The sequence below is a fragment of the Pholis gunnellus genome (assembly GCF_910591455.1).
Source record: "Pholis gunnellus genome assembly, chromosome: 13".
Taxonomy (NCBI): Eukaryota; Metazoa; Chordata; class Actinopteri; order Perciformes; family Pholidae; genus Pholis; species Pholis gunnellus.
This window is the reverse complement of record NC_136540.1, coordinates 10,299,926-10,325,514: the sequence shown is the minus strand read 5'-3', so window position 1 is coordinate 10,325,514 and position 25,589 is coordinate 10,299,926. Positions and strand designations below refer to the sequence as shown.

The 25,589-nt window shown below is 41.5% G+C and overlaps 2 protein-coding genes across 2 annotated transcripts; one reads left to right on the top strand and one right to left on the bottom strand.

The window, feature by feature from the left end:
• The first annotated feature begins 1,716 nt into the window (after positions 1-1,716).
• arhgap42a (Rho GTPase activating protein 42a) lies at positions 1,717-16,576 on the top strand. Its single transcript, XM_079171733.1, has 24 exons — positions 1,717-2,119; positions 3,958-4,053; positions 4,139-4,200; positions 7,594-7,665; positions 9,130-9,231; positions 9,327-9,437; positions 9,977-10,081; positions 10,386-10,515; positions 10,637-10,737; positions 11,233-11,342; positions 11,440-11,518; positions 11,621-11,660; positions 11,781-11,843; positions 11,954-12,028; positions 12,164-12,248; positions 12,324-12,382; positions 12,571-12,676; positions 13,359-13,518; positions 13,598-13,748; positions 13,936-14,652; positions 14,751-14,913; positions 15,249-15,320; positions 15,462-15,541; positions 15,959-16,576. The coding sequence occupies exons 1-24, from the start codon at positions 1,966-1,968 to the stop codon at positions 16,045-16,047; spliced, it is 2,982 nt and encodes a 993-aa protein (XP_079027859.1). The 5' UTR covers positions 1,717-1,965; the 3' UTR covers positions 16,048-16,576.
• A 29-nt stretch (positions 16,577-16,605) lies between these two features.
• On the bottom strand, positions 16,606-25,434 carry trpc6a (transient receptor potential cation channel, subfamily C, member 6a). Its single transcript, XM_079171732.1, has 13 exons — positions 25,126-25,434; positions 24,021-24,153; positions 22,364-22,664; positions 21,529-21,714; positions 20,381-20,545; positions 20,030-20,267; positions 19,726-19,953; positions 18,873-19,137; positions 18,015-18,210; positions 17,727-17,927; positions 17,445-17,501; positions 17,075-17,150; positions 16,606-16,958 (listed from the first exon to the last, which is right to left on the bottom strand). Exons 1-13 carry the CDS (start codon positions 25,427-25,429, stop codon positions 16,819-16,821), a joined length of 2,490 nt encoding a protein of 829 aa, XP_079027858.1. The 5' UTR covers positions 25,430-25,434; the 3' UTR covers positions 16,606-16,818.
• Positions 25,435-25,589: the final 155 nt, after the last annotated feature.

Below are 25,589 nucleotides of genomic sequence, written 5' to 3'. Positions count from 1 at the left end.
CATGAAAACACAATAGTTTGGGTCCATTAAGTTAGTTAAGAGTAATTTGAGAACATAACTCTGATGTTGAGACAGAGGAGCAGTAAACCTTTACCTGCCACTGTCGGCAGCTCCCCTCTGTAGGGTCGACTACGCAGAAAGAATTCATGGTGGCGACGGGGATTTTGTGGATCGGCATTTTTGATAAACATTTTGTCTGTTGCCTCGTGGCCGTGCTCTTGTCACCGCCAGCTGCTCCGAATGTTTTGGTGTCTACAACAAATGCTGAAAAAAAAGGACCACAGGTTTGGTGTATTCAGTAGTAGAACATACTGTGATAGAAAGTAGGAACAAATATCACATGTTGAATGTATTTCAAATAACAACATAACGCTCTCAAGAGAGTTAGTGACTGTGTTGCTTACCTTGCATGTAGAAAAAACTCAAGCTGTGGTACAATTCTGCAGTGTTTCCTCATATACTGTCTACATGTATCTGTGTGTATGTGTGTAAGGCTATACAAAGAGAGACTTAAAGCGTGTTTACTGCAGTAGTCATGGTGTTAAATTCCTCTCCAATGAGTGACAGATACAGTAGTTACCAAGTGAGACAATAAAGCAGCTGGGCCACCGAGAGAGAGCGGAAACATGGTCAAGTATGAAAGGTTTTGAAGGGCTGAGTTAACGGGACAACAAAACAAGTGAGACACTTCTCAGCACGCTAGAGGGGCCGAGCTCAGCCTTTTACCCAGGCCACCTGTCTACAATGTCATGTCATCAGGGATTGAGATGTACAGTGAGTATAATGGTATTAAATACATTTACAGTTGTGTATAGTCACTCACACCACGCTGTCAAAAAACAGAAAACATGTTGTCTATTCATTGGTTGCCCTGGAGCATTTGGCCGGCACTCAGCAATGCTCTGTGCCTCCCAGTGTTCAGCTGGCATGAATCCCAAATATATTTCTTTCACAGCAGAGGGCCTGTTTCAGCCTGTAACTTCTCAGTAGGGAACTTTATACTTGTACATAATAGTTTTACCAAATATATTCTTAATGTATTCTGTGGGCAGAATGTTCCTGCAAACCTGCAAGTCACTTTCATTGTTGATATAGACTGCTAGGTTGTGTGTTGAGGACTGAAGGATTATGTTTTACTTTATCCACAACATCTCATATAAAATAAAAGGTAAGATTGTAATACAAAAGATGAAAAAAAACAAAAGATACCAATTATACAAACACTTAAAAACAAGTATCACTTGCATTAGATAGTTAAATGTTTTATTTGTATATATTGTTATGAAATGTACTATTGCCACTTCTCAGAATCACCCTATTATTATACAATATGTACATATTTATTATAAATAAGTATTATTATTATTATTAGTAGTAGTAGTAGTACTAGTAGTAGTAGTATTGTTGTTGTTGTATACACATGCATTCGAGATTATGTTAAATTATACATCATATTATTATTATGACGACTTTCGCAAACTTCGCACTGATTTCAGCACGCGCCACCACCAGGAGTCTCCCGTTCCCATAGTAACAAGCCTTCAGCTAGAACCGTATGTAGACGGAGTTAAGAAGCGCAGCGTTTTACCGACCGTTACGATACGTTCAACATTAGCCTCTGGCGCCTTCTTTCAGCAACTTCTATTGTGTTCTGTCAAATGAAAAGTCCACTAGAAAGGTCAAAGCGTCGTTATATATGAACGTATTGATATTAAACACGGTGTGAGAAGCAGCGTAGAGCTCGCTCTCTCAACGACTCTGTTGTGTTTCAGTGTCCGGAAGTTGTGAGGGGAAAAAAAGTAGGAAAGGCATGAAAAGAAAAAGAGCTGGAAGAAACTTCTGACCAATTTTTCCTCCGAGCCCATTGAAACCACGGGTTTCTCTGGGAAATCTCACCACGGGCACGGCTGGCCTGTCTCACTTATACGTGATCTAATAGTTAGTATTGTGCATTAATTGATCGATATGGGTCTGCCGACGCTGGAGTTTAGTGACTCTTTCCTGGACAGTCCGGAGTTCAGAGAGCGGCTGCAGTGCCATGAGATCGAGCTGGAGCGCACCAACAGGTTTATAAAAGACCTCATCAAAGATGGAAACATGCTCGTATCTGCGCTCAGAAGTAAGTACCCGGTGGTTAACATCTTGTTTTTTGGGGGGATAGAAGTGTAGCGTGTTACGGTACGTTTAGTAGTGGTACGTTCTGCAGAGCAACCCAAGGCCATCAATTCAAACAGAGCCAGAGTGAGTTCAGACTAACGTTACTTTAGACTTTAACAGATGAACGCTAATGCATTGCTTTCTATTTAGGTGGTATGAGCAGTTAGGTATCATGGTATTATTATGTATGGGCTATTGTGTCGATACCGTCTTGCAACAATAGATGTTTTAATTATTGTACCATGATAGCTTAGACGTTGTGTCCTAGTCTGGTTTTATATGCTATTTATACAGTTTCTTACCCATAGAGATGAGTAGAATAAAAGATATTTCATCAAAACCTGCAGACTTTGACATCCTCAGATTGCTTGTTGTCTCTGACTTATAGTACAAAACTCTAACATAGTCGTCAACACAATTATGTTAAACAGACAAACGTTTTGAATCCTTTTTAAATTATTTGAATGATTCATAAATCATCAAACTTGTTGACGGTTCATATTCTTTAAACCCTTGAATCCATTGATTGATTAAAGGTTTCAGCCCTATAGAGTTAACTGACGTGATAGGGTCCCTAAAGAGTTTGCTGCTTTGGGACCTGATCTTCAGTTCCCCGTCTCGAAATGTAGCTTCAGACTTGTATTAGTCATATTGTCATAATCATATGTCATCAGCTAATGAAGACTTTCAAAACGCAGGCACCTCCCATTTGTTGGTAGTTTCTTTTGATCCCCTCCAATTTTAGCTCAAACACACCTACGCTTTGTAGATGCCTGAGGTCATAGGTGTGAACACTGCTGCTGCCTGCCAGACTCACACACACACACACACACACACACACACACACACACACACACACACTCACACACACACTCACACACACACACACACACACACACACACACACACACACACACACACACACACACACACACACACCATGCTGGTTGTGTTTGACTGTTCTGTGACCACCTAGGGTTGAAACAACCTGATCACTGCATTGTTTACATTAACAGGTCAAACTGTGTGCAGAATAGCTGCCACCACCACCACCACCACCAGAGACACCACAAAATGATATTAATTGAAGTGTTTGTCTTACCGATGGAAAATAAAATAAACTTTTCTGTCTTCAAACTGACAATCAAGATGACTGCCCAGATTCCCCCCGTGTCTACAAACAGCACTGATGTAAACAGACCCTTTTACAGCCCTTTGGTCCACATCTTGTGCTTTTGAATAACAATATGTCAACAACGCAATTTAGGTTTCCAGCATAGAATAAAAAAGTTTACTGTGCTTTTGTCTGTCATGCATTGAACTTGACCACAGTTCTTTTTTTTCTGATCTCCAGGCAGTCGTCTGCTGTGAACTGCTTGTAAATGACACTTTAATGGTTTTATTATCAGTGTATAATGTAAGTGGTATGATTAAAATAGTGCCTTACATTGGCTGGCATGTTAAAGATGTGTGAGCGAGAGAAAGCACCCTTGTGCTGCCAAGTATTCGTGCATGTCAGAGATCAAAAGGGGTTATTAAACTTTCTTATTAAAGTGTGGTTTGGACACATAAACAGAGTCTGTTGCAGGGTGAAACCATTTGTTCACAGAGTTTGACACCTTGGCAGTGGATGATATGCAAGAGTCCTGTACGAAACTACATTAATAGTTTACTGCAGGTGGGAATAAGTGACGCTGTGTGTGGCCTGTAGGAGAATGGCAGCATAACACGGTGTTGTTATTATGGTAATAATACGATTGTTTTCTTTAAATGACTGAATGAACTTTCTGCTTTTCACAGGTCTTTCTCTTGCTGTTCAACGGTTCTCTCAGTCTCTGCAGGAGTTTCAGTTTGAATGTATTGGAGACGCTGAGACTGATGATGAGATCAGTATAGGTAAGATGAATTACAAAGCAAGAGGCTGAGACTGCAAAATATATCAAATATGATCCACATTTGAGGTGTAACATTTCTTTTGCAGCTCAGTCCTTGAAGGAGTTCTCTCAGCTCTTGAGCACCATGGAAGAGGAGAGAAAACGACTGGTAAGAAGGTTTGTGTGTGTGTGTGTGTGTGTGTGTGTGTGTGTGTGTGTGTGTGTGTGTGTGTGTGTGTGTGTGTGTGTGTGTGTGTGTGTGTGTGTGAGAGAGAGAGTGAATGCAGGTTTATGCTCTACAGTTTTTTTTTAAATGAGTAAAGTAAGGAATGTTTCAAAATTGAGGACATTCTGTTGCACTTGTGATGTTGAAAAGAGGCCATTTTACATGGAGGGTGAGTGGTAAACAGTAAATAGGTCAACTAAGTCTATGCATGAGTTCCATTGTACTTTATACAATGTAAAGCTTTGTTTATTATTGCTTATTCATTAATGAGATTTAGAAGTGTAACACTTTTGAAAATCAATCCACCAAAAACTTTGAATGGATATCTGCAAAAGACATTTTTAGACTTTTCTTTGTACGGCATTCTTCTCTACATCAATAAAATGGAGAAATGATACAGAGAAGTTTCTCTTGGTTTAAGGCATCTTGTGTTGCAGTTTCTCGGGTGCCTTAAACTTGCATTCTTTCTAATGGCCATCACAGGGCAAGTCCTCTGGTTGCAAAAAAAAGTCTGATTGTATAGAAGCCTATGAGAAAATGACTGTATGTCTTACATGATGTATTACCTCAGTAAACATTGGAAACATGAGTTTATGATCCCAATCACACGTTTCAAGTCTTCTTCAATACAGCATGATGTTCATTTAGTAAATGATGTTCCCATTTAGAGTCAAATAGTCGATAAATGCTTTAGGGCGTGGCTACCTTGTGATTGACAGGTCACATCCGTTTTTTCGTCTCACGACTTTAACACTTTCATAAGTATGTTTTCAGTTCATGAAAGTTAATTGTAACCATTGTGGTTGCCTTATTCCGCTTGTACTTAGCGTTGAGATGTCTATACGTCCAATCCTTCTATACGGTCTATGTCTGAATGCCAGCGCTGATCTGAATCCACCATTAGACCAAAAGCCCCTTCTAAATCAAATTGTTTTCATCAAAGTCGGTACGAATAGTTTCCAGGATTTAAAGTTTGAAAGTTACAGTCATTGTTAGGCATCTTCACTTGGTGCACCACTCTGACTTCCTCAAGCCTCTTGTCCAAATCTGGTTTTCACACTGAGTCAGAGGGACACATTTGTTGTGGACTTTGTGCCAGCGGCAGTGTGTGCTCCAAAAACATCTTTGACTTACAGATCCTCCATCAACCAGAAGGCTTTGTGTGGTAGTGATTGGAGTCTGGCACAGTCTGTGTGCAAGCAAAACCTCCGCGCATGTGCAATGTATGTGCATACTACGTTACCTCATGCAAAGCCCTCTGTCTGTGTCTGTGTGTGTGTGTGTGTGTGTGTGTGTGTGTGTGTGTGTGTGTGATTGTGTGTGTGTGTGTGTGAGACTTGGCTGTGTGCTTGGTCTGGTTACAGAAGAACCATGTGGAACCTATTCTGCCAATTCCCCTGTGAGACCGTGAGCAGAGGCCTGACTGCCTGGGAAAGTCCATAAAAGGGTCCTGTGTGTGTGTGTGTGTGTGTGTGTGTGTGTGTGTGTGTGTGTGTGTGTGTGTGTGTGTGTGTGTGTGTGTGTGTGTGTGTGTGTGTGTGTGTGTGTGTGTGTGTGTAGGTGTGTGTGTGTGTAGGTGTGTGTGTGTTTGTGTGCAATTTAATTGTATGCTGCAGATAGGTCTGAAACTCTACTAATACCATCATTCTTGAGTAAAAGGGCAATTCCAGCGAATGGGTTTCTCTAAAATACCTACCCGTTCAACCTGAAAGGACTGTTATTACGTTCCTTTCATTCTCTTGGTGTTCAGTTTCATCCTACATATTGTAATGTGGTGAAAAAGGAAACCATACAAAGAAAGGAGACCTTTCTTCGGGGCACTGGCCCGATACTAAACGGAAGCGAAGTGAAAGTGAAGTCATGATGCAGGGCTGGGAAGCTATTTAGAGTCTACTGCTGAAATCAACTAGACAGACCAAAGCAAGGCGTGACAGTGACTTTAGACTCATGACTAAAGAGGGCCGAGACTTTGTATAAACACCAGAGTGCTGATAACAGCTCTGTAGCCTTCTTTACTGCTCGGCTCATGTCTCAACATCAGCCACGAGTTTCTCATACATACTGTACGGACCGAAATATTTGCTTTAATAATGACGTCCCCATCAGCCTCAACTGTTGTGTCTAGTGCTAATTGGCAAATATTAGCATGCTAACATGTTAAAGTAATAGTTATCTGCTAATTTCTTAATTTTATGAATTTTACCTTGTTTTATTTTCATTATAATCTCATTATAACTTGATTCATGCCAATAAGGCGTATTGAATCTGAACATCTGGATCTGGTAAACATGGTAAACAACATGATTCCTTCTCTGCGTCAGCATGTTAGCATTGTCATTGCTAGCATGTCAACACCGTGCCTGCATGCAGTCAAAGCCTCAGCATGACTTTGCGTGACTTGGATAATAACTTTGAGCAAAGTCCATCAATCGCTCAATGATCACGCTCATAACGTTGGGTAATAAGCCGCTCATATCTCGCTCATAAACTGACTGCAACTGAGGTTTGTGCAGGGTGTTGCTATGATATTTTTGGTATATACCGAGTAAGTAAATAAATCACGTGCAATATATTAATCAAGAGAAAATTTAATCCTGAGAGTGGCTGTTTCAGTTTGAACCCTTTTCCCTCGCACAAATACATATACATACATACAACATATTTGCAAAGTTTGTGATCGATGCATTGAAGGAGCAATATAAGACATTCAGAGCGTTAATATCGCATCAAACAGCTATTTATTCGAGCTTCCCCTTGCTTTGTTGACATAGCCGGGCCGACTGCCTGTGGTTTTACTGCATGTTCGTACATGCAAGCGTGGCCCAATGAGAAGCACACGGCTGCGCTCTGCACTGCTCTATACAGCTGATAACTGCGTCAGCGTGTCACCCACCCTCCGGTTCCCCTTCAGGTAAACACTGTTAGCTCTGTCAGCACGTTTGCCATAGTTTGTACTGTTAGCGCTGTTAGCACTGTTAGCTACGAGTCGTCGGCTCAGGTGTCACCATGTTGAGAGCCGTTGAGAGGCAATTGAAATGCTCGTAATCTTGTATTATGCACCTTTAACATCATATTGATGTCTTGATTTTGAAATACTTTTAAATCCCCTAAATGCAGCACAGTGAGATTCTAAGTTGTTGGATTGAATTTGACCTTTTCCTCAGTGGTCTATGTCGACATCTACTCTCAAATGAAGCAGAAATGTCATGACATTTGTCTCTTTAGCACAAAATTGTCCCAAAAGTGACACTGAAGTCATCACTGTGTTGCCGGTCTTTATTAGTATTTACTGTGATGACACACTGAGCTGACTGTTGTGTGTTTTTCCTCACTCAGATCCAGAATGCCGACGATGTGTTGATCTCACCGCTCGAGAGATTTCGTAAGGAGCAGATTGGAGCTGTTAAGGTACTTCTGCTGTTGTTAGAATCGAAGGCTAAAAATAGCTGATTAGATTACTAACACTAAGTAACTGAACCTGTTAACTTATTTACTCACAGGTGATATTCAAAACTTCACACCGATTCTGCTGAGGTTTTAAAAAGGCCAATATGTGAAGCTAAGTTCATTAAGCAGGCTAAGCTCGTTAGTTATCTAACACTGAAGGTGATGAACACAGATCCTCCTGCTCTGGTCTGGTCGCAGTCAGAGAATCCAATTTGTTCGGACAAACGATGGAACACGGTCCAGTGTCAGTAACAAGGTCATGGGAACGGACGCTGGGAGGGGGGGGGGGTGCGTCACAGACTGAGAGATAGTTGAACTCAGTGAGACAGTATAAACACAAAGTGAGTCTGGTGTCTGGTTTCAGCGGCTGTCTCAAGTCTTATAATTCAGTTTATCACATTTTTTTTCTCCCTGCTCTCTCTCAGACCAGATAGCAGTGGCATGCAGTAGACGGGGTTTCAGAAAGTAGAACTGGTCACAGCTCTGACTAAGCCTGAAAGTGAAATCACAACTCGTTTCTCTGTGTTGATCGAAGTGTTTCCGCAGCCTGTAGAATGTGGCAAGAGTGTGTGAGCAGCACAACCTCAAACTGATGTCGCTGAGCCAGAAACAGTGGTTGGACATGTGGAGGCAGGAGCTGCAGCTGTTGGCAGTGTCTCTTCATTATTATTTATGGTTGCAACCTTACTGTGGCCTCACTGAATTGTGGCATTTTGGTATTTAGAGCCACGCGAGAGTACTGCCGGTCTGCCGGTCAGTGGGTCGGACAATGACTGTGGTCCTGCCTGAAATATCTTGACAACAATTGGCATGAAATGTGGGTCAAACATTCATGGACCCTCTTAACATAATCATGTTAGCATTGACATTGTGAGTATGTTATCGATATTAGCATTTAGCTTAAAGTAGCACTCTGCTAAGTACATGGCTGTAGACTGTTAGTCTTGTTGTTTTTATTTATTTACTCATTAGGTTGTTGGACTGGTTAGACTGTCAAGTACTGAAAACTAGCATGGAATATCTATTCAAATTCATAGTGGTATTTACATATTTGTTCGATCAGTTATTTACTGATTTGAATAATATGTTCCCTAGTTGTTCAGAATTCGTATTTCTTTTCAAATTTCTTAGTTTAGTTTAATTTAATTATTAAGTTCTTGTATGGCTGCATGTGTTCCAAAACCAATAAATACAAATGCATTTGAGGAATTAATGCACAAAAAAGCTTTGTGTAGAAAAACATAAGTAAAGAATCATAAAGTATCTTAAAACGAGATTCTAGTCCTTCTCGTGAATGAGACGTAAAGGACTTGACATAATAATCAAGTGTGAAACTCTGTTGTATGTAAGAAAGTGAATTTGAAGACCTTTATGAGCAGATTTGATTTATTGCTCATGTCCTCTCTACACCCTTCTCTTCTTTAGGAGGGAAAGAAGCAGTTTGACAAGGAGACAGAAAGGTACTACTCTGTTCTGGAGAAACACCTCAGCGTGTCCTCCAAAAAGAAGGAATCACAGCTACACGAGGTAAACCGTTAGACTTCTAAAAACGTACAGTTCCTCCAACATGTGTTAGGTAACAAAAAGTACTACATGGTTGTTGTTTTTGTTTTTTGTTGTAGGCCGATTCACAGATGAGTAAGGACAGGCAGGTTTTTTACGATGCATCGCTGCAGTATGTCTTCAAGATCCAAGAAGTGCAGGAGAGAAAGAAGTTTGAATTTGTGGAGCCGGTGAGATCACTTACATACGTTACGATCATGCTTATATGCAACATTAGCACAAATGAACCGTGCTGCTGGGCCTTCACAGCTCTGACCAGTGGAGGGTAAACACAGTCACTGATAAACAATGTTTCATCACAGGAAAATATGACTAATAAGTCCATTTTGTGCTGCATGTAAACAATGAGGTAAACATGAAGTCATAATTGCAGCCAAAAAAGCCAGTAGCAGTGACAGTGAGTGTGCATGCAGACATGATTATGGAAACACAGCTAAACCAGGTTCTGAAAAACACAGATTACACACACTGTTTGTCCGGTGATTAAAACATTTTAATGATAGATATCAGTAAAGCCCACTTCCTGTTGCTGGAGTAGCACTTCCTGCATGGAGATCTCTTCTGCCTGACAGAGAGGGAAACTCTTTGTTGTGTAGTTTTTTTTCTCCTTTAGCAATCTCCATTGATTGAGCAGATGACAGACGATCATACTTTTGTAATCCCCTCCCAGCTAACATTTTTCCTGTGGCTTTCTCCCTCTGATCTTCAGTTATTAGCCTTCCTGCAGGGTTTGTTTACGTTCTACCACGAGGGTTACGAGCTGGCCAATGAGTTTGAACCCTACAAGCAGCAGCTTCAGTTCAACCTGCAGAATGTAAGTGTGTATGTTTACTGCAAACCCGTAAACCAAACCTGGACCTAATATCACTAGTTTGATCCTGAGCTGCCATTTAGAGAGAGATGTGAAAGTCAGTTTCAGATGCATCGGGCGTTACCTGTTACCTAAGGAAACCTTACACAACTGGTACTCCTTTGTATTTTGAAACTACTTAAACTGACCAGAAGCTTATTATGCAGTCCTGAATCCATTATGTTCAAACTCTTTCAAAGATTTGATGTTTCATATAAATATGTTCGCAAACCGTCTTTCAATGCAGTCTGTATTGTGTGTTGAAAAGGCTCGCAATAACTTTGAAAGTACGCGTGCTGAGGTTGAGAGGCTGATGAAGAGGATCCGGTCTGCAGAAGAAGACTTCAAAGCCCCCAGTTGCTTCACCATGGAGGGATACCTGTATATACAGGAGAAACGTGAGCACACGCAAAAAACACAAAAATCACATTTTCTCTCTCACTTATGCTGTGAAGAAAGACTTTAGTCTGTTAAAACACACACAATTGCACCTGCATGAATGGTTGTCGTGTGTTTTAGGTCCATTGGGCAGTGTGTGGACCAGATACTACTGTACCTATGAAAAAAGCTCCAAGATGTTCACCATGAGCAACACAGAGGCCAGACCAGCCAGCAGACAGGTGAGCTGGTAGCACAGATGAATAACCACACGCTAAATGTTTTGTTTTCCCATTTACAAGCATTCAGATCCACAGCGAAAGTCAACTTATACAACCCTGAGTTACATTTTTGTCATATGGTAATGTAATGCTCAGCAGGTAACACAATTCTGTTTGGCAGCTTCCTACAAGTACCAGCAAGAAAGCTTTCAAAACTCTCTGCAAACCGCAGTATAGTGTTAAGTAGCTATGTATGCAACTTTGAGAAAAACAAACTACTAACTACTAACCTCAAGCTGGTGTCAAGTTTTTGTAACTACATTTAAATGATTTTGTAAATGATGAGTTTTGAAGCAAACTGAAAAGTAGGAAGTATATTGTTGAGATGTTAAAACACCAAACTGGTCCTCACCGTAGTGAGCAACACTGTTTCGATGCTACAATATCAAAATGTGTGATTCCTAACAAGACCACACGGGAATTGCGTTTCGCAAATTCTCATCTCTCTGTTCACAGAACGGCATGGTGAACGGTACGCCTGAGATGTACAAGCTGCGCTCTTGTGTCAGAAGGAAGACAGATTCAATTGACAAACGCTTCTGCTTTGACATCGAGGTGGTGGAGAGGTGAGAGGGGAGGGAAATAACGCAGAGAACTGTGTGTGGGCAACACGACGGTCTGTGTGATAAATACGTTGAGATAAAATGATCTCTTTCTCTGCAGACATGCCGTCATCACCCTGCAAGCACTCTCTGAGGCAAACAGGCGGCTGTGGATGGAGGCAATGGATGGAAAAGAACCTGTATGAATAACTTCACCCTTAAATAAAGTATAGAAATGATACAGTACCAATAATGTTTGAAATACTAACACATACATCAACATGTTTTCTGCCTTCGTTCAGATTTACACTCTGCCTTCTTTACTGAGTAAAAAGGAGGAGAGTAAGTATCCCAATTTATGCTGTTCTTGATTTAATTCAAAAGATTCTATTTATTAACATCTGTTAGTATGTCTTGCAATGTATCAGATATTAATGTAAACATGTTGGGTTTTTTTTACAGCTTTTCTCAACAAGGCAGGCTTCAACTTTGTAAAGAAGTGTATTGAGCTGGTTGAAACGAGAGGTATTCCTCCTCCTTGAAATGTTCATACGAGAAAAATAATTCCGATGAGTATTTATTTTTCAAATTGTTGAATTGTTGAAAATATTTGTGTGTTATGTGTGTGTGTGTAGGCATTACCACCCTGGGACTGTACAGGACTGGGGGAGTCAACTCCAAAGTGCAGCGGTTGATGACGAGTGTGTTTGGTAAGAAACACCCTGTTTTCCTCTGCACGGTGTTATTTTCCTGTATGGGGGGAGATTAATTCAAGCACAGCGAATAGCTCGTGTTATAAAAATCCATTGCTACAGATAAATAATTTACTATCTACGTTCCTCTAGCATCCACAGCTCCCACTGACATGCAGCTGGATGCAGAGGCCTGGGACAACAAGACCATCACCAGCGGTCTAAAGAATTATTTCAGGTAACAATACAGTACAACGTTTTTTAATAACACCTCTCATGAATTATGAATTCATGATTTCTTATGTGTGTGCAGGTGTCTGGCAGAACCAGTACTGACCTACAGACTGCATAAAGAATTCATCAAGGCTGCAAGTAAGAGACTGTCTCTCTTACAACACAAAGAACACAGAGTGATGTGACACAATTTGCTGTTATTTAAATAGTGTTTGTACTGAATTCACAGCCTCATACATTGTATGTCATGTAAACAGAAGTACATAAGCTCACCCTCTCACCACTAAAACATATTTCTTACTCTGTGCTCTTCCCTTGTTTCACAGAGCATGACAACCAGAAGTATAGAGTGAGAGCAATTCACGCTCTTGTACACAAACTACCAGAAAAAAACAGAGCAATGTTGGACATCCTAACCAACCACCTTCACAAGTATGTAACACACACTGTTCTTTTATTGTCCAATGCCTTGAAATTGCCCGATTGGTTGCTTTGAGAGGATCTTATTTTCCTAAAATATATTTGAAAATGTTTTATACAGTCATATTTTCCTCGACTTATGGAAAAAGTCTTTTAGCCGGTCGGCGTTTGCAATGATATCTTCATATTTCCAATATTCTGTCAAACATGTAGAGAAGACATGAAGTAATTTTCACTCATCGTAGACGTCTGACGATTGATTTGTCTGAAAGTAAGGCAACTTATAAAACATTGGTTTGGAGTAAAATAATGAGGTATTCCAAAGTTTTTATTTTTATGGATTGCAGTTAAAATTGACGTCTTTTAAGAAATGTTTATTTGCTTTAGCTGCTTTGAGTATAGCCACAGATCTCATACAAAAATATCACAAATAACTATGATTGGAAATATATTAATATTGAAGAATGCTGATAGCTAAGCTAACAGGAGGAAATATACTGAAAGTTTGGTTGCAATTGATTTTGAAATATTTTGCCCATTAAAATTTCTCTTGTTTTTTACGGTTTATTTAAACTCCTTTTGTCTTATGTCTTTGCGATATGATATGTGATAAATATACATGCTCATCACGTGTATCTGTGTGTGTGTGTGTGTGTGTGTGTGTGTGTGTGTGTGTGTGTGTGTGTGCGTGCAGGGTGTCGTCTCACAGTGACCAGAACCTGATGACTGTGTCCAACCTGGGAATGATCTTCGGCCCCACGCTGATGAGGTCGCAGGAGGAGACGGTGGCTGCCATGATGAACATCAAGTTTCAAAACATTGTGGTGGAGATTATCATTGAAAACCACCACAAGGTACGCTTACAAATACACAGATATGCATTCACACAAACACACATACGCACACCTAACAGGAAATGTATGTTCCTGCCAGATATTTGGTGAAGCCCCAGACCTGTCGGTGCCGTTACCTCAGCCTCCATCCTCTCGGTCGGCTCCTCGGAGGAACAAGGCCATCTGTCTGTCGTCTGGAAAGAGGAAGGCCCGTCTCTACCCTCCGGCTCTCTGCCTGGCAGACAACGACAGTGAGTCTCTCTGCAGCCGACAGCTCCTCATGACAGTTACGCCACAACATTTATTTCACAGTTATAGCTGTGAGTTACTTTTCATACATACACACAAGTTAATGGGCTAATAAAATAGCAGTTGGACGGACTTATCATTGTCATTCAGCCTCTTTATTATGTGACTCGTTTCCATTTCTCCCTCCAGGTGACACCTTCAGTAGCAGCCCCAGCACGACTCCGATGGGCAGCCAGGAGTCTCTGTCCTCACACTCCTCTGAGAAGAACGGATTGTCTCAGACCTCTCCTCCGTCCTCTCCTGCTGCCGAACCCGACTCGTCCTCCACGGCACCGGTGTCTCCTCATGCGGCTTCCTCCTGCTCGCCGTCCCACAACTCTTCCTCAAACGGGAAGGATCAGAAACACCCGACAGACAACACGGCCTCCCCTCACCTGACGCCTTCCTCTCCCAGCACTTCCTCCCAGATCACTCCGGCCCGGCAGACTTCCTCCGTGTCCTCCTCCACGTCCTCTTTACTCTCCACAGAGAGGAGTCTGTCTGTCAAAGGAAACTCCACTGCCTCCTTGTCATCTGTAAAAGAGTCACGATCTCCTTCCGTAGCCTCCTCGTCCACTGCCTCCATCCAGCACTCTTCAGTGGAGCGCGCCTCCTCCTCTCTCAGGGAGGGTCGACCTCTTCAGCGAGCGTCGTCTGTCTCCTCTCTGAAGAGCTCTCATTCAGTCGATCAAAGAAATGCGTCCAGCGTCTCCTCTACTGTCACGGAAACCAAAGTGACTACCTCTCCTCCTCGGCAGCACAGAAAAACTTACATGACTGCCTCATCCTCCTCTTCCTCCTCCTCTTCATTATTCCCCGACCAGCTTTCCACATCCTCCTCTCTGACCTCCCTACACATTTCGGAGGGTGCGTACGTCTCTGTGGGATCAAGTGTGTTGACAGTGAGAAGCATCCGTCTCTTCCCTGTTTATGTTTGTTTCTAATTTCTCGTGTCTCCGTCACAGATTACAAAAGCTGTCACGGATCGGTACGGAGTCTCATGTCGCTGGACCCACAGGAGGCAACACGCAAACGTAAACCGGCACACATCCGCTGTGGCTCCGATCTGATTACGAAACACTCTGCTGCCGCCGCATCCAGCAACGGTTACCAGAGACCTGGATCAGTGTGAGTGTCTGTAAAATGTATCTTTGTATCTCAGATATTAAGGCCCTCTGGTCATACAGCACAGCCTTCGAGCTGTGCTCTCAGGAGAAAACAACTATTTCGATGAAGAGTGATACTGTAAGGAAAGGTCAAATTTAATAAGTCAAAATATTTCACAAAAAATGTTCCGTTGACATTGAAATGTAAACACAGATCAGTCATCCCTGTGAATCACGCTGGTTGGCTTTACTTCAAAGGAATACTTTTTTCCCTACGACTGTCAACTGTGATTTGTGGTGTTTGAAATGATCCTGGGAATTGTATGCAGAGCTAATTTTTGTGTTTGTGTGTTACAGATTATCAGTCAGACTACCGCAGCGTGAGAGTTCAGTATTCTGCTCGGCACTAGACATATGTTCCTCAGGAAGGTATGTTGATTTTGAGCTTGTTTGAGGATCAACCTGTTCTAGTCTTGAAGCTATCCCGTCAGTAGTACGTTTTTGAAGTCTGCACAAGCCAAGTAAAACACATTGATAAAAGGAATCTTCCTAAATGTCTTTTTCTCCTAGGGATGCAAAAGCTCTTTACTCCTGTGAGGCAGAGCACAGCCATGAGCTCAGTTTTCCACAGGGGGTGCTGTTCTCAAACGGTAGGAAAAACACTCGCAGGTTTCATTTCCTCAGGAAACTTTGGCCCCATTTACACCTGGTATTAATTAACATGTGATCTCAAGCTGGATTTGTAATTTGTATAGCGACATCTGATACTTGGGTCTAAAACACGACTAATTTAAATGACTTTGGTCTAAACGGGGTACTAGGTGTTCAAAAACATATTTAGATGTATCCTTAAATGTAATCTGAAGATCATTCTCCATGTAATGCTTATGTTTTGCTGATTTATTCCTTGAGAGTAACCTCTATGATCACTGTTGTTTCTTAACTGTCAGTGTTTCTTTAAAGATGAAAAGTCACCTAGGTGTCGGTGTGAGTCATTATATGAGATGTAAATTGGTTAATTCCTATATTACGGTCTTTGTTTTGACTCGAGTTGTTTGCGTCTGCAGTGCACGCGTCTGTGGAACCAGGTTGGCTTCAGGCGACGTACAACGGAAGAACGGGCCTCATACCTGAAAACTATATCACATACATGTGACAGACCCGATGATGACATCACCCCCATCACTGAATAACACAAAGATCTAACTCTGACTTTAGGGATCTAAAGTGCAGTAAAACTCTGTGCTGCTAGTCAGAGATCGAATATAATCATCATGTGACTGTGACTGTTATCGCTGAACTACTGGGGCTGGATATGAACGATGCATTTACTGTATGTATATATATGACTACTATATGTGAACCTTGTTAGGGGTTTTTAACCAGTTTATAATACAGTAGATGTTAAAATCTTTGTTGTCTGACTTTTCCTGCATTCATACATGACGGTGTCACTTAATCAACGTTATTATCTATATGTAGAGTAGACCGTGTTTTTTTTTCTATCAGTCCTGATAATTTATGTGTTTACTATCGTATTAATGTTATAGGCTGTGAGTCCAGAGACGAAGTGTTCACACCTCTGTGCCTTAAACAGTATGAACTGATGGTCGAAGACTGAATCCTTCCATTACACCGTCCTTCTACTGTCTGTCAGTTTCTATGCTGTCTAAATAAAACACAAGTACTTAACTTAAAAACGTGTAGTTGTAGATTCACTTTATGTTTGTCATTATTTTGTTTCTCGGTACTTTGCGTGCATTATAAACATATAAACACATAATTATACAATTCACAAAATACATTTTAATCTTATGTCAAATACTGTACATTCTTATTTCATGTTGTCAATGTTTTGTCACCACCGCTCTGTATCTACAGTCAGTGTTGGGGAACAGACACTTAAAACTCTCTGAGCTGTGCAGTTTTATGGCAGCGCTGCTGACGGTGTACTGATCTCTCCGAGCCTCCTCAGCAGTCCGTCCAGCGTCTCTATGTTCTGGGATTTCTCCTCCAGCAGCTCGTATCGCAGACTAGAGATGTCCTGCTTGATCTCTTTCAGTTCACCTGAAGAAGAACACACACAAAGGTGCAAAAGTGGAAAATCTAAAGTTCTGAGAAAAAAAAGTACTGTAAATGTGACAAGAATAGCTCAGTTTCAGCATCGTTGTGTTGACTTTTACCTTCGGTGATCTCGTCGCTCTCTTTGTCCGCTTGAGATTTGATGATGTAGCGCTTTATCAGACGCTTCATGATCTTCTGCAACCAGAGATGGAAAAAGTGCTCAAATATCTGAGAACATGTAGAATTTACAATATTAGATATATTGGATTAGATATATAAAAGTCCCACATTTAAATTCTCAATTAATTCTTGCAGAAAATCATGATATATTGCTGTACTAACATGAAAGATAATCACGTTTTGTAAATGTAACTGTGTAGTTTACTGCTGGGTAGCAATAGCGTAGCAATGTATCGTATATTATTGTTGTAAATTCTAATTCTGCAGAGTAGATGTGCACGTACATGTTTTTTTACATGAGGTACATACCTGATATCTGGATGAGCTGGTAGAAGCACCAAAATCTGAATGTTTGCCTACTCCGAGCTGGAAAATTAAGCTGAAATAAACTTCACTGAACAAAATTGTGACAGTTCTCATGTTAAACTCTGTGGTGCAGCAGTAAAACCACTGGGAGGTGCTCAGGCTCTGCCTTTAAAGCTCCAATAAGTATCATGGTTTTATGATTACTACTGTACAAGCTGAGAAAGGATAAATGCTGTATATATATATATATATATATATAATGCACATGTCCGTATTGTGTGGTACCTGGTTGAGCTGTGTCTCAGTTTTCTCCTCACTGTGTCCTGCCACATACTGTAGGAGCAGGGTCTTGATGGCCTTTGCCATTCCCAGCATAGATTTGGGACTGGGGACCAGGTTAAAGGGCACCGGGAGCGTCCTCCCCTCCTCAAAGTAGGAGAACCAGAGTTTGGCCCGAGCAAACTTCCACTCCACATCAGCATCGTCCTAAAGAAATTCATCCGTTAGTCCTTACAAAAAAACATATATATAAAGTTGTATCTGAAGCACACGATTAGTACTTTGATGACGAACCTCAATCTCCTGGAAGGAGCTGTTAATCATGGCGATGAGCATGTTGAGCAGCACTATCACCATGGTGACGTTGTAAACCCCGTACAGCACGTAACCAATGTTCTCGATGAACTTGTGCCCGTTATTGATCACGACAGACCTGACCTCGGACAGTCCAAATATAGCCCAGAACAACGTCTTGAAGCTCTCCTCCAGGCTGGATCCACGCACAGAGAAGGAAATGGAGGGAGATCACAGAAAAGTTATTTCTGAATTCAAACAAACCATTAATCATCAGATGTTGAAGACGCTCTGTGAGAAAACGGAAGAAGTCAAGGTTTTAGGTCATTTTTCTTCTGCATGTACAAGAATTAATTGCATAAGATTGGCAATCCATCGCAATATATTTATGGCAAGATGTGGTTCCCAACCAGGGGCTGGGGTCCCCCACAATGGGTCCCAACATAAATCTGAGGGGATTAAAGGGATAAGAAAGATAAAACAGATCTCTATTTTATTTTATTATTTCTGACTTTCCTGTAATTTTGCTTATATTTTGAAATACAGGTTATATTTCCACCTCTTCCAGCCTCTAGAAATCCTTTAAATAAGATCATCTGAGAGGGAAAAACACACTTTTGTTGCACAGCTGACAGCTTGTGTTCACACTGAGGCCGTAACCTACGATAAGGAGTCCCACGAAGAGATTTTAAAGGGTAACAAGCCAGAAAATGTTGGAAATCCCTATTTTAAGTGATTTCATATAAAGACGCTCTATTATCCACGATGATTTGAATACTGAATAGCCAAAAATTAAACTTTGACCAAGACCAAAAAATGTTCTCTAAAACCACGTAGGAACAAATGCAGGTATCTCACGTTGTGAAGGCATCATTCTGCTTCGCCCCCAGGTAATAGGAGTACAGGTTGAACATGCCGATCATGAACGCCAGAAAGACCAAGATGAAGATGACCATGAACTTGAAGATGTCCTTAACAGTCCTCCCTAGAGAGATCTGCAGTGGACCGAAGCTCTCGTTGGCGGGAAGGATGTAAGCGATCCGAGAGAAGCTCAGCACCACTGCCACCGCGTACAGGCCCTCCGACACCAGCTGGGGATCTGAAGGCAACCAGTAGATCCGTGCTGCAGAAAAATAAGGTGTGAATCAGTCAGTAGACTGACTTTTGTACACTACTTTTAAGAAGGCAAGTTTATTAATTTGGACAATATCAGCCATTTTACAGAGATAGCCACTATCACATGAATAAGATTATAGGAATAGAAACATGTTTTTGAGAGGACTTTTCTGTAATCTTTGCTTTTCTTGAGACACATTGAATAGTTTTCCCACTTCTGTCATCCAACTATTATCAAATACACATGTGTAATCTGTGACTGAGGGGCTACAAGTAAACTCTTTTTTATATTTTTAGGGGTCACAAAACGAAAACGCTGGGAACAACTGAACTAAGCAACTGTTACTCAGATTTGCATAAAAAAAATGTGTTACTCCCAAATTGGCCTGATATATCCTGTTCCCAATAAAAACAGGGAAATTGAACTGTGTTCAAAGTCCGAAGCCAACAGACGGTTATCTCTGCTACAGTGGAAGATATGCTCCTGTATGTACCGCCTCATACTAACTCACTGCAACTATTTGTACAAAAAGTAAATGATGGCATTCAAAGAGTGGCGTTCTGTCAGTGTGTGCATGTGTGAGAGCAGGCTCACCCAGTGTAAAGTAGTGTATCTCAGGGGGCAGTGTGACATTGATCAGTGTCGTGTAGTGTGTGTATACATAGGTCTGGGCTAAGTCAGCGTGTCTCAGGGTGGAGAAGCGACAACTGAAGGAGGCGAGGAAGATCGCCAGCATCCCAAAGTCCAGGAAGTTCCACGGTTCGACCAGGTACTCCCCCGGCCCTTGACTCCAGATCTCCTTCACCTCAGCCCAGATCATACCTGCAGCGACACAAGTCACGTGACTGGATGTACAGGAGGACACGACTTTCCTCCATCATGATTGTCCAATGCTCACCCATGACCCATGAAATGATGAGAATCTCCATCCACGTGCAGGGTGTCGTGGTCATGCGGTAGATCAGCAGTGGTTCAGAGCTCCGTGCTCCTGGGAGATCACGGTGGGTCATGTTTGGCAGCAGGGTGGTGCCTGCGAAACGGTCAGCGGCATTCAGGATCAGAAGACCCAGAAATATTGTGAAGGACGACGCATGGGCCACAAACTTCATGAAGGGGCTTCGCATCACTTTCCCCATCTGAGCGAGAGAGAGAGAGATGAAACGCTTGGAGGATGAGAGAAAACCTTCTGCAAGGAATCAGTATTTAGGAAGTTATCTGAGTGTCATTCTTTAGGAGGAATGTTACATACTCTGCTGCACGGAGCGATCAAGTAAGCCACAGCCAGTCCAGGCAGTCCGATAGCCACCGCCAGCACCACCAGCAGTTTGATGGCAGTGGTTTGTTGTCTCAGGCCGGGCATATTCTCATACCAGATACTCAGCAGCTGCTGCTGGCAGTTAGGATGTGCCACAAACTGAAAGGCAAAGACATTAGAGAGCATACAAAGGGTTTCAAACCAAAATGTTTCTTGCTTCAAAGTGTGAACGTAGAGTAAATAGTCTGCCGCTTGAACTCTAATAGTGCAAAGCAACACCGTGCATCATAATGCAAACAGGTAGGGATGAAACAATTATTGTCATTATCGATACATTTTATTTTTTAAACATCCCAGAGCCCGGGACGAAACCCCAAAGATATTCAAATCATCATATTTGAGAGCTGGAACCAGAGCAGGTTTGGCAGTTTGTCCTCGATAAATTACTTAAATTGGCCAAAATAGCTGAAGACTGATCAATTAATTAGTTCTAATAACTGTTTTCTCTCATTCACATTCACTTATGCCTACCTGTCTGTGATTTGTGCCTTTGTGTTCAGCTACTTTTATATGTTGATTTATATATTTATTCATTTATTCATTTATTTTTTATAGTTTGTTACCTTCATCAAACAGTGTTTGAGTTACAATTAAGTTTCTTCTCAGTGTTTTCCTTTGGTGGGGTCATGAGGGATTTAAAGGCAATACAAATTAGTTTAACTTCCTCTCTTAACCAGGTCTCAGTGCCACACTAGTCCTTGAACTTTACTTTGATTTGTCTTAAAATTGAAGCTGATGTTTTACTCTCATAACTTGTCTTCTGGAATTGAATGTTTAACATCAGAGTGAAATCAATGCTTTTCGACCGCAGACACTAAATCTCAAAGTCTCCTTAAATTAATGATGAATGTATTTTTTATTTGTTACCACAGCTGCATTGCTACATAGATAAATAACTTTAATGAAAAAAGGTTATTTGTTCATCTGAATCTTTACACGTTTTAATGATAAGATGTGAAATAATTGGCTGGCTGGATGGTTGGAAATGAATCTTAAAACATGATCGTTAATATTGTTTAAATTACCAAATACAGTGTCTTGTTCTTGCCTCTGTATCATTGCCTGTTTGTAGGCATACTAACCTTTTTGAGTTCGTATTTGATGGCTAATTTGAGCCGTGTGAGGGAGGGGCGACCGGGTAGATCATAGCTGTCTTCAGAGTCAGTTTCTCCGCTCAGTATGGCCTCCACCTCCTCCGTGCTGCGACACAGATCCAGAAGGCCCACCACATAGTCCTTACACTGGCTCGACAGGCAGCAGTAGTCGTTCTACGAACACAATGAGGAGAAATGTGCATCAGTGAAACAGATTGCAGGAGATATGGTCTGATGCTGAGGTTACTGGTGTAGTCCAACCCATCTGACAGCATCCTATCTGTAAAATATGCCACTTCTAAACTTTAAAGAAAATATGGTCATCATTTTAAGATAGTGGTTGGCTATTAAAGATAACTATACACTGTTTTTACTATTAGTTTTGGAAAAGTTTGCAGACCTCAAAACGTATTAGTTATTTTAGTGAGACATACAATTGCCTATATACCAAGAAAAGTGGGCTTTATAATTCATTCATGTGAGCTGTGCATTTGGATTGCGACATTTATTTATTGCATCGTACCCGTAATACGGACCTACTGTCAGGCCAGTAATAATTATAGTTGTTATACTGTATGTGTGTGTCAGGCCAACAATGTCAACAGTGATGACATGATCTAGACCCCCGTCTGTTCCTGCTTCCTCGTTTAAAGCTCATAAAATGTCCTTGTGTTTACTGGCAGCTGGTTGGCAGAAACATGGCAAATGTATTTTTTGTGAGCTTGACGATGAGCTGGTTTTCAGGCCATGTGTACATTACGTGCACAGTGATTACAGAGTCTGATGGTGGTTCTTTCTGCGGGATATTTCATAACATTTGTACCTTAAATTCTTTCTCAATATTAGCCAGCATGGCCAGCTCGTTGCTGAGCTCCAGGGCTGCCAATACTGGGTCCTCATTGGACAGGGATAGGTAAGCAGGACTGGCGAGTCCCCTGTAGGCATTGATCCTGGATCGCGAGTGGCTGAAGGAATCAAACTGCTGCTGGTAGTTGCAGGAGTCGCAGTCGCAGAAGTAATCATGAGGAGGGTCGATGCGAGCCCCTTTACTCAGCAGGGTGTGAACTATCTCGTACTCTTGGCAGTGCGCTGCAAGGATCACTGGAGTAACGTCATGAGAGAACCTGTGAGGATGCACACACACGCATACATAAAGACCAACACATTTACATAGATCATGTGGCATCAGCTAATTACCACCGGCTGTTTCATGCTTCACCATCACTGGCTCATTCGCCAGCTGTGTTTCCAATCATACAGGTGAACCCTTATGGCAATGCTGTTTGCTACCACTGTTCCTCTTCAACCGTCTCTGTACCTGTTACATTGTTGATGAGTTTACTAGTATCGAATATTCAGGTATGTGTTCGACATTTTGGGAAATACACAGAGTGATCGTGACGTCACACATTGGCTTGTTGACTGTAGTTTTGAAGCCTCGAATTTGGCATTTTGGCTGTCGCCATCTTTGTTTTTGGAACCAGAAATGACATGAGAGAGTGGAGCTAAGTACTACCGAATGCTGAATAAGACATTTTTGGCACTTTCATGAACTGGAGGTTGCCAGAGCTATACCAAAGGAACAAGCTACAGCCACCAAAGTTGAAACAAAGGTGCTATGGATTGCTAGCTCATGAATGAGATTTTGAAGAGCTTTAATTTTGAAATGCTACATCAGAATGTCCTGGTTCTGTCAGAGTGAGACCTTGAGGTGTTCTGCTGTTAACCTGTTGTGGAATCATTTTGTAACTATGCACCATTTCCTCTAAAATCGAATCTGAAATTAGACAAATTGTCTCATGAATGTGAATTGAAGTGAGCTCATGAATGAGATTTTGAAGGGCTTTAATTTTGAAATGCTACATCAGAATGTCCCGGTTATTTCAGAGTGAGACCTTGAGGTGTTCTGCTATTAACCTGTCATGAAATGATTTTGTAACTATGCAGAATTTCCTCTCAAATCTAATTTGAAATTAGACAAATTGTCTCATGAATGTGACTCACCTCTTCCCAAGTTCCTAGGCACTCGGGACTGATATCAATCGATTCACAATGACCGCTTTAGTGGGGGTAGAGCCCACTCCCAAGGCTCTAGGACCTTCCTATCACCCTTGCCCTAACCCCAACCCTTATCCTGTGCTTGGCCACGCCCCCAGCCCAAAGCAATGGGAGTCTATGGGAAATACACTAAATTGCTTTCTTGTCAAGGGAATGATACCTCTGTCTTTCCTGTGCGGTAAATATTAAGCTTCCACCAGCAGCTCGCTAACTTAGCTTAGCACAAAGACTGGAAATAGGCCTAAACTTACTAATTTATACAGGATATCTTGTTAGTTTAATTTGTAAGTGTATAAACAACAATTCACTGTACGGTACCAGATGTCAGGGCATTTAGATATTTATTTGACCAGTTACGCTGCTGCACTGCTGTGGGAAGGCACAACATTTTTAATGACGCCTCTGCCTTCTAACCGCCTTACCTCGTCCCGTCCTCATCGTAAGCGTAGAAGTCATCCAACATGTCTGCTTGAGCAGGGCTCCCGGTCAGACGATGCGCATCTCTAAACGCCGGGTGACCCAGCACAGCCTCTGTGATACGAACATAACCTTTACCTACACCACACACACACACACACACACACACAGAGCAAAGCTGTTTGGTTTCTTTGACAGCCTTAGTACGATTTGGGTTTGTGTTGTTGTTTATTTAATCAAAAACTCCCTCAACAACAAACTCATGTTGCTCACCAACCATTTACAGCCAAATAAATGGAGGTTTATGTTTCCAGTTAATCCTGATATCATGTCCATTTCTGTGCTTTTTCAACTTTTGTAAAAATCTGACTGATGTTATCAGTAGATGTTGTACATGCATGTGTTGTATAGCTAACCTGTATGCTATCTGGTCAGCCTTGTCTTTTTGTAAATTATTCTTTAAATTTTATTGTAAACAAAATACAACCAAAGACTTTCTTTTGAGAAAGAAAGGCCAGCATGGTTGGAGGTCTACTCCTGTGATCTAAAGTTTGCTTTGCTGGTCTGGAAGCTGATATTTAAGTTGATCTTGTTTATAATGGATTCATTCATTGTTTAAACAAATGGTGGCCTGTAAAAAGTAGCTCTGTCTTAAGCAAGTGTGGAACAACGTTTTATCCTATAAATCCATTTGACAGTCTTGTGATCACTAGAGCCTAACACTGGTGGTGGTCTAGTATTTGGTAGTTTTGCTTAATTATCACGTTAGGTATTTAATTAGCCAACAAAGTCCATCACTTTATTCAGGTTACATAGACTGGCTCTATTAAAATAATACTGTCTGTGTCACAGTACACTAAATTTGATTTAAAGCTCCCATTATGAGGCTATTCACTTTCATTGGGCTAGTGTCTAGGTTGATTTGTTATCTGTAGACGTTATGAGATTTGTTGAACGACCCCATTAAATCATAAATTGAATTGAAATTGTAAAGCATGATGGACAATGTCACAGTAGGTTTCACCTGCTATGACATCTTTAAAAGCTTCCTGCCACGTGTGATGAAAACCGTAAATATATTTTTGGCCTTTTTACACAAATGCATCTTACTGATGGCTAGCAGGAGTGCGTCACCCACTCTGGCCAAATCCGTCCTCCCCAGCAGCAGCTCCGTCACCTCCAGATGTTCGTTGGCAACAGCCAGCTGCAATGCATTCTGGCCCATGTAGTCCACAGCGTTGACGTTCAAGTTGGGCACTTGGAGAAGCATGCGCCGCACTTCTGGTATGTTGCCGTATTCAGCTGCCTCCAGGAAACGCTGCTCAACCTCTGACGGCCTGATTGAGGGAGCAGAGAACATGTAGGCTGGACCACGAAGAGCCTGGCGTCGTTTAATAGCGCCGATAGGAGCCATGTGCTGTCTCTCAGAGCTGCTGTGGATGCCAGAGAGTCAGAGGACATAAACACAGTATTGTTCACATGGTAACTTATATACACACAATAAAACCTTTTGGAAACAAAACATTAGTTACTTGTTCCCAGTTTCATCTCAATTTCACATTCTGCAGCTAAAA

What these genes read in the sequence shown, in the direction of transcription:
- arhgap42a (XM_079171733.1), top strand. Translation starts at nt 1,966, where the DNA reads ATGGGTCTGCCGACGCTGGAGTTTAGTGACTCTTTCCTGGACAGTCCG. An exon ending in AGTTTGAATTTGTGGAGCCG is followed by an intron (nt 9,438 to 9,976) that starts GTGAGATCACTT and finishes TCTGATCTTCAG; the next exon opens with TTATTAGCCTTCCTGCAGGG. An exon ending in TACCAGAGACCTGGATCAGT is followed by an intron (nt 14,914 to 15,248) that starts GTGAGTGTCTGT and finishes TGTGTGTTACAG; the next exon opens with ATTATCAGTCAGACTACCGC.
- trpc6a (XM_079171732.1), bottom strand. Translation starts at nt 25,429, where the DNA reads ATGGCTCCTATCGGCGCTATTAAACGACGCCAGGCTCTTCGTGGTCCA. An exon ending in CGCACTCCTGCTAGCCATCA is followed by an intron (nt 24,154 to 25,125) that starts GTAAGATGCATT and finishes TGTGTGGTGTAG; the next exon opens with GTAAAGGTTATGTTCGTATC. An exon ending in CATCATTTCATGGGTCATGG is followed by an intron (nt 19,954 to 20,029) that starts GTGAGCATTGGA and finishes GTGTCGCTGCAG; the next exon opens with GTATGATCTGGGCTGAGGTG.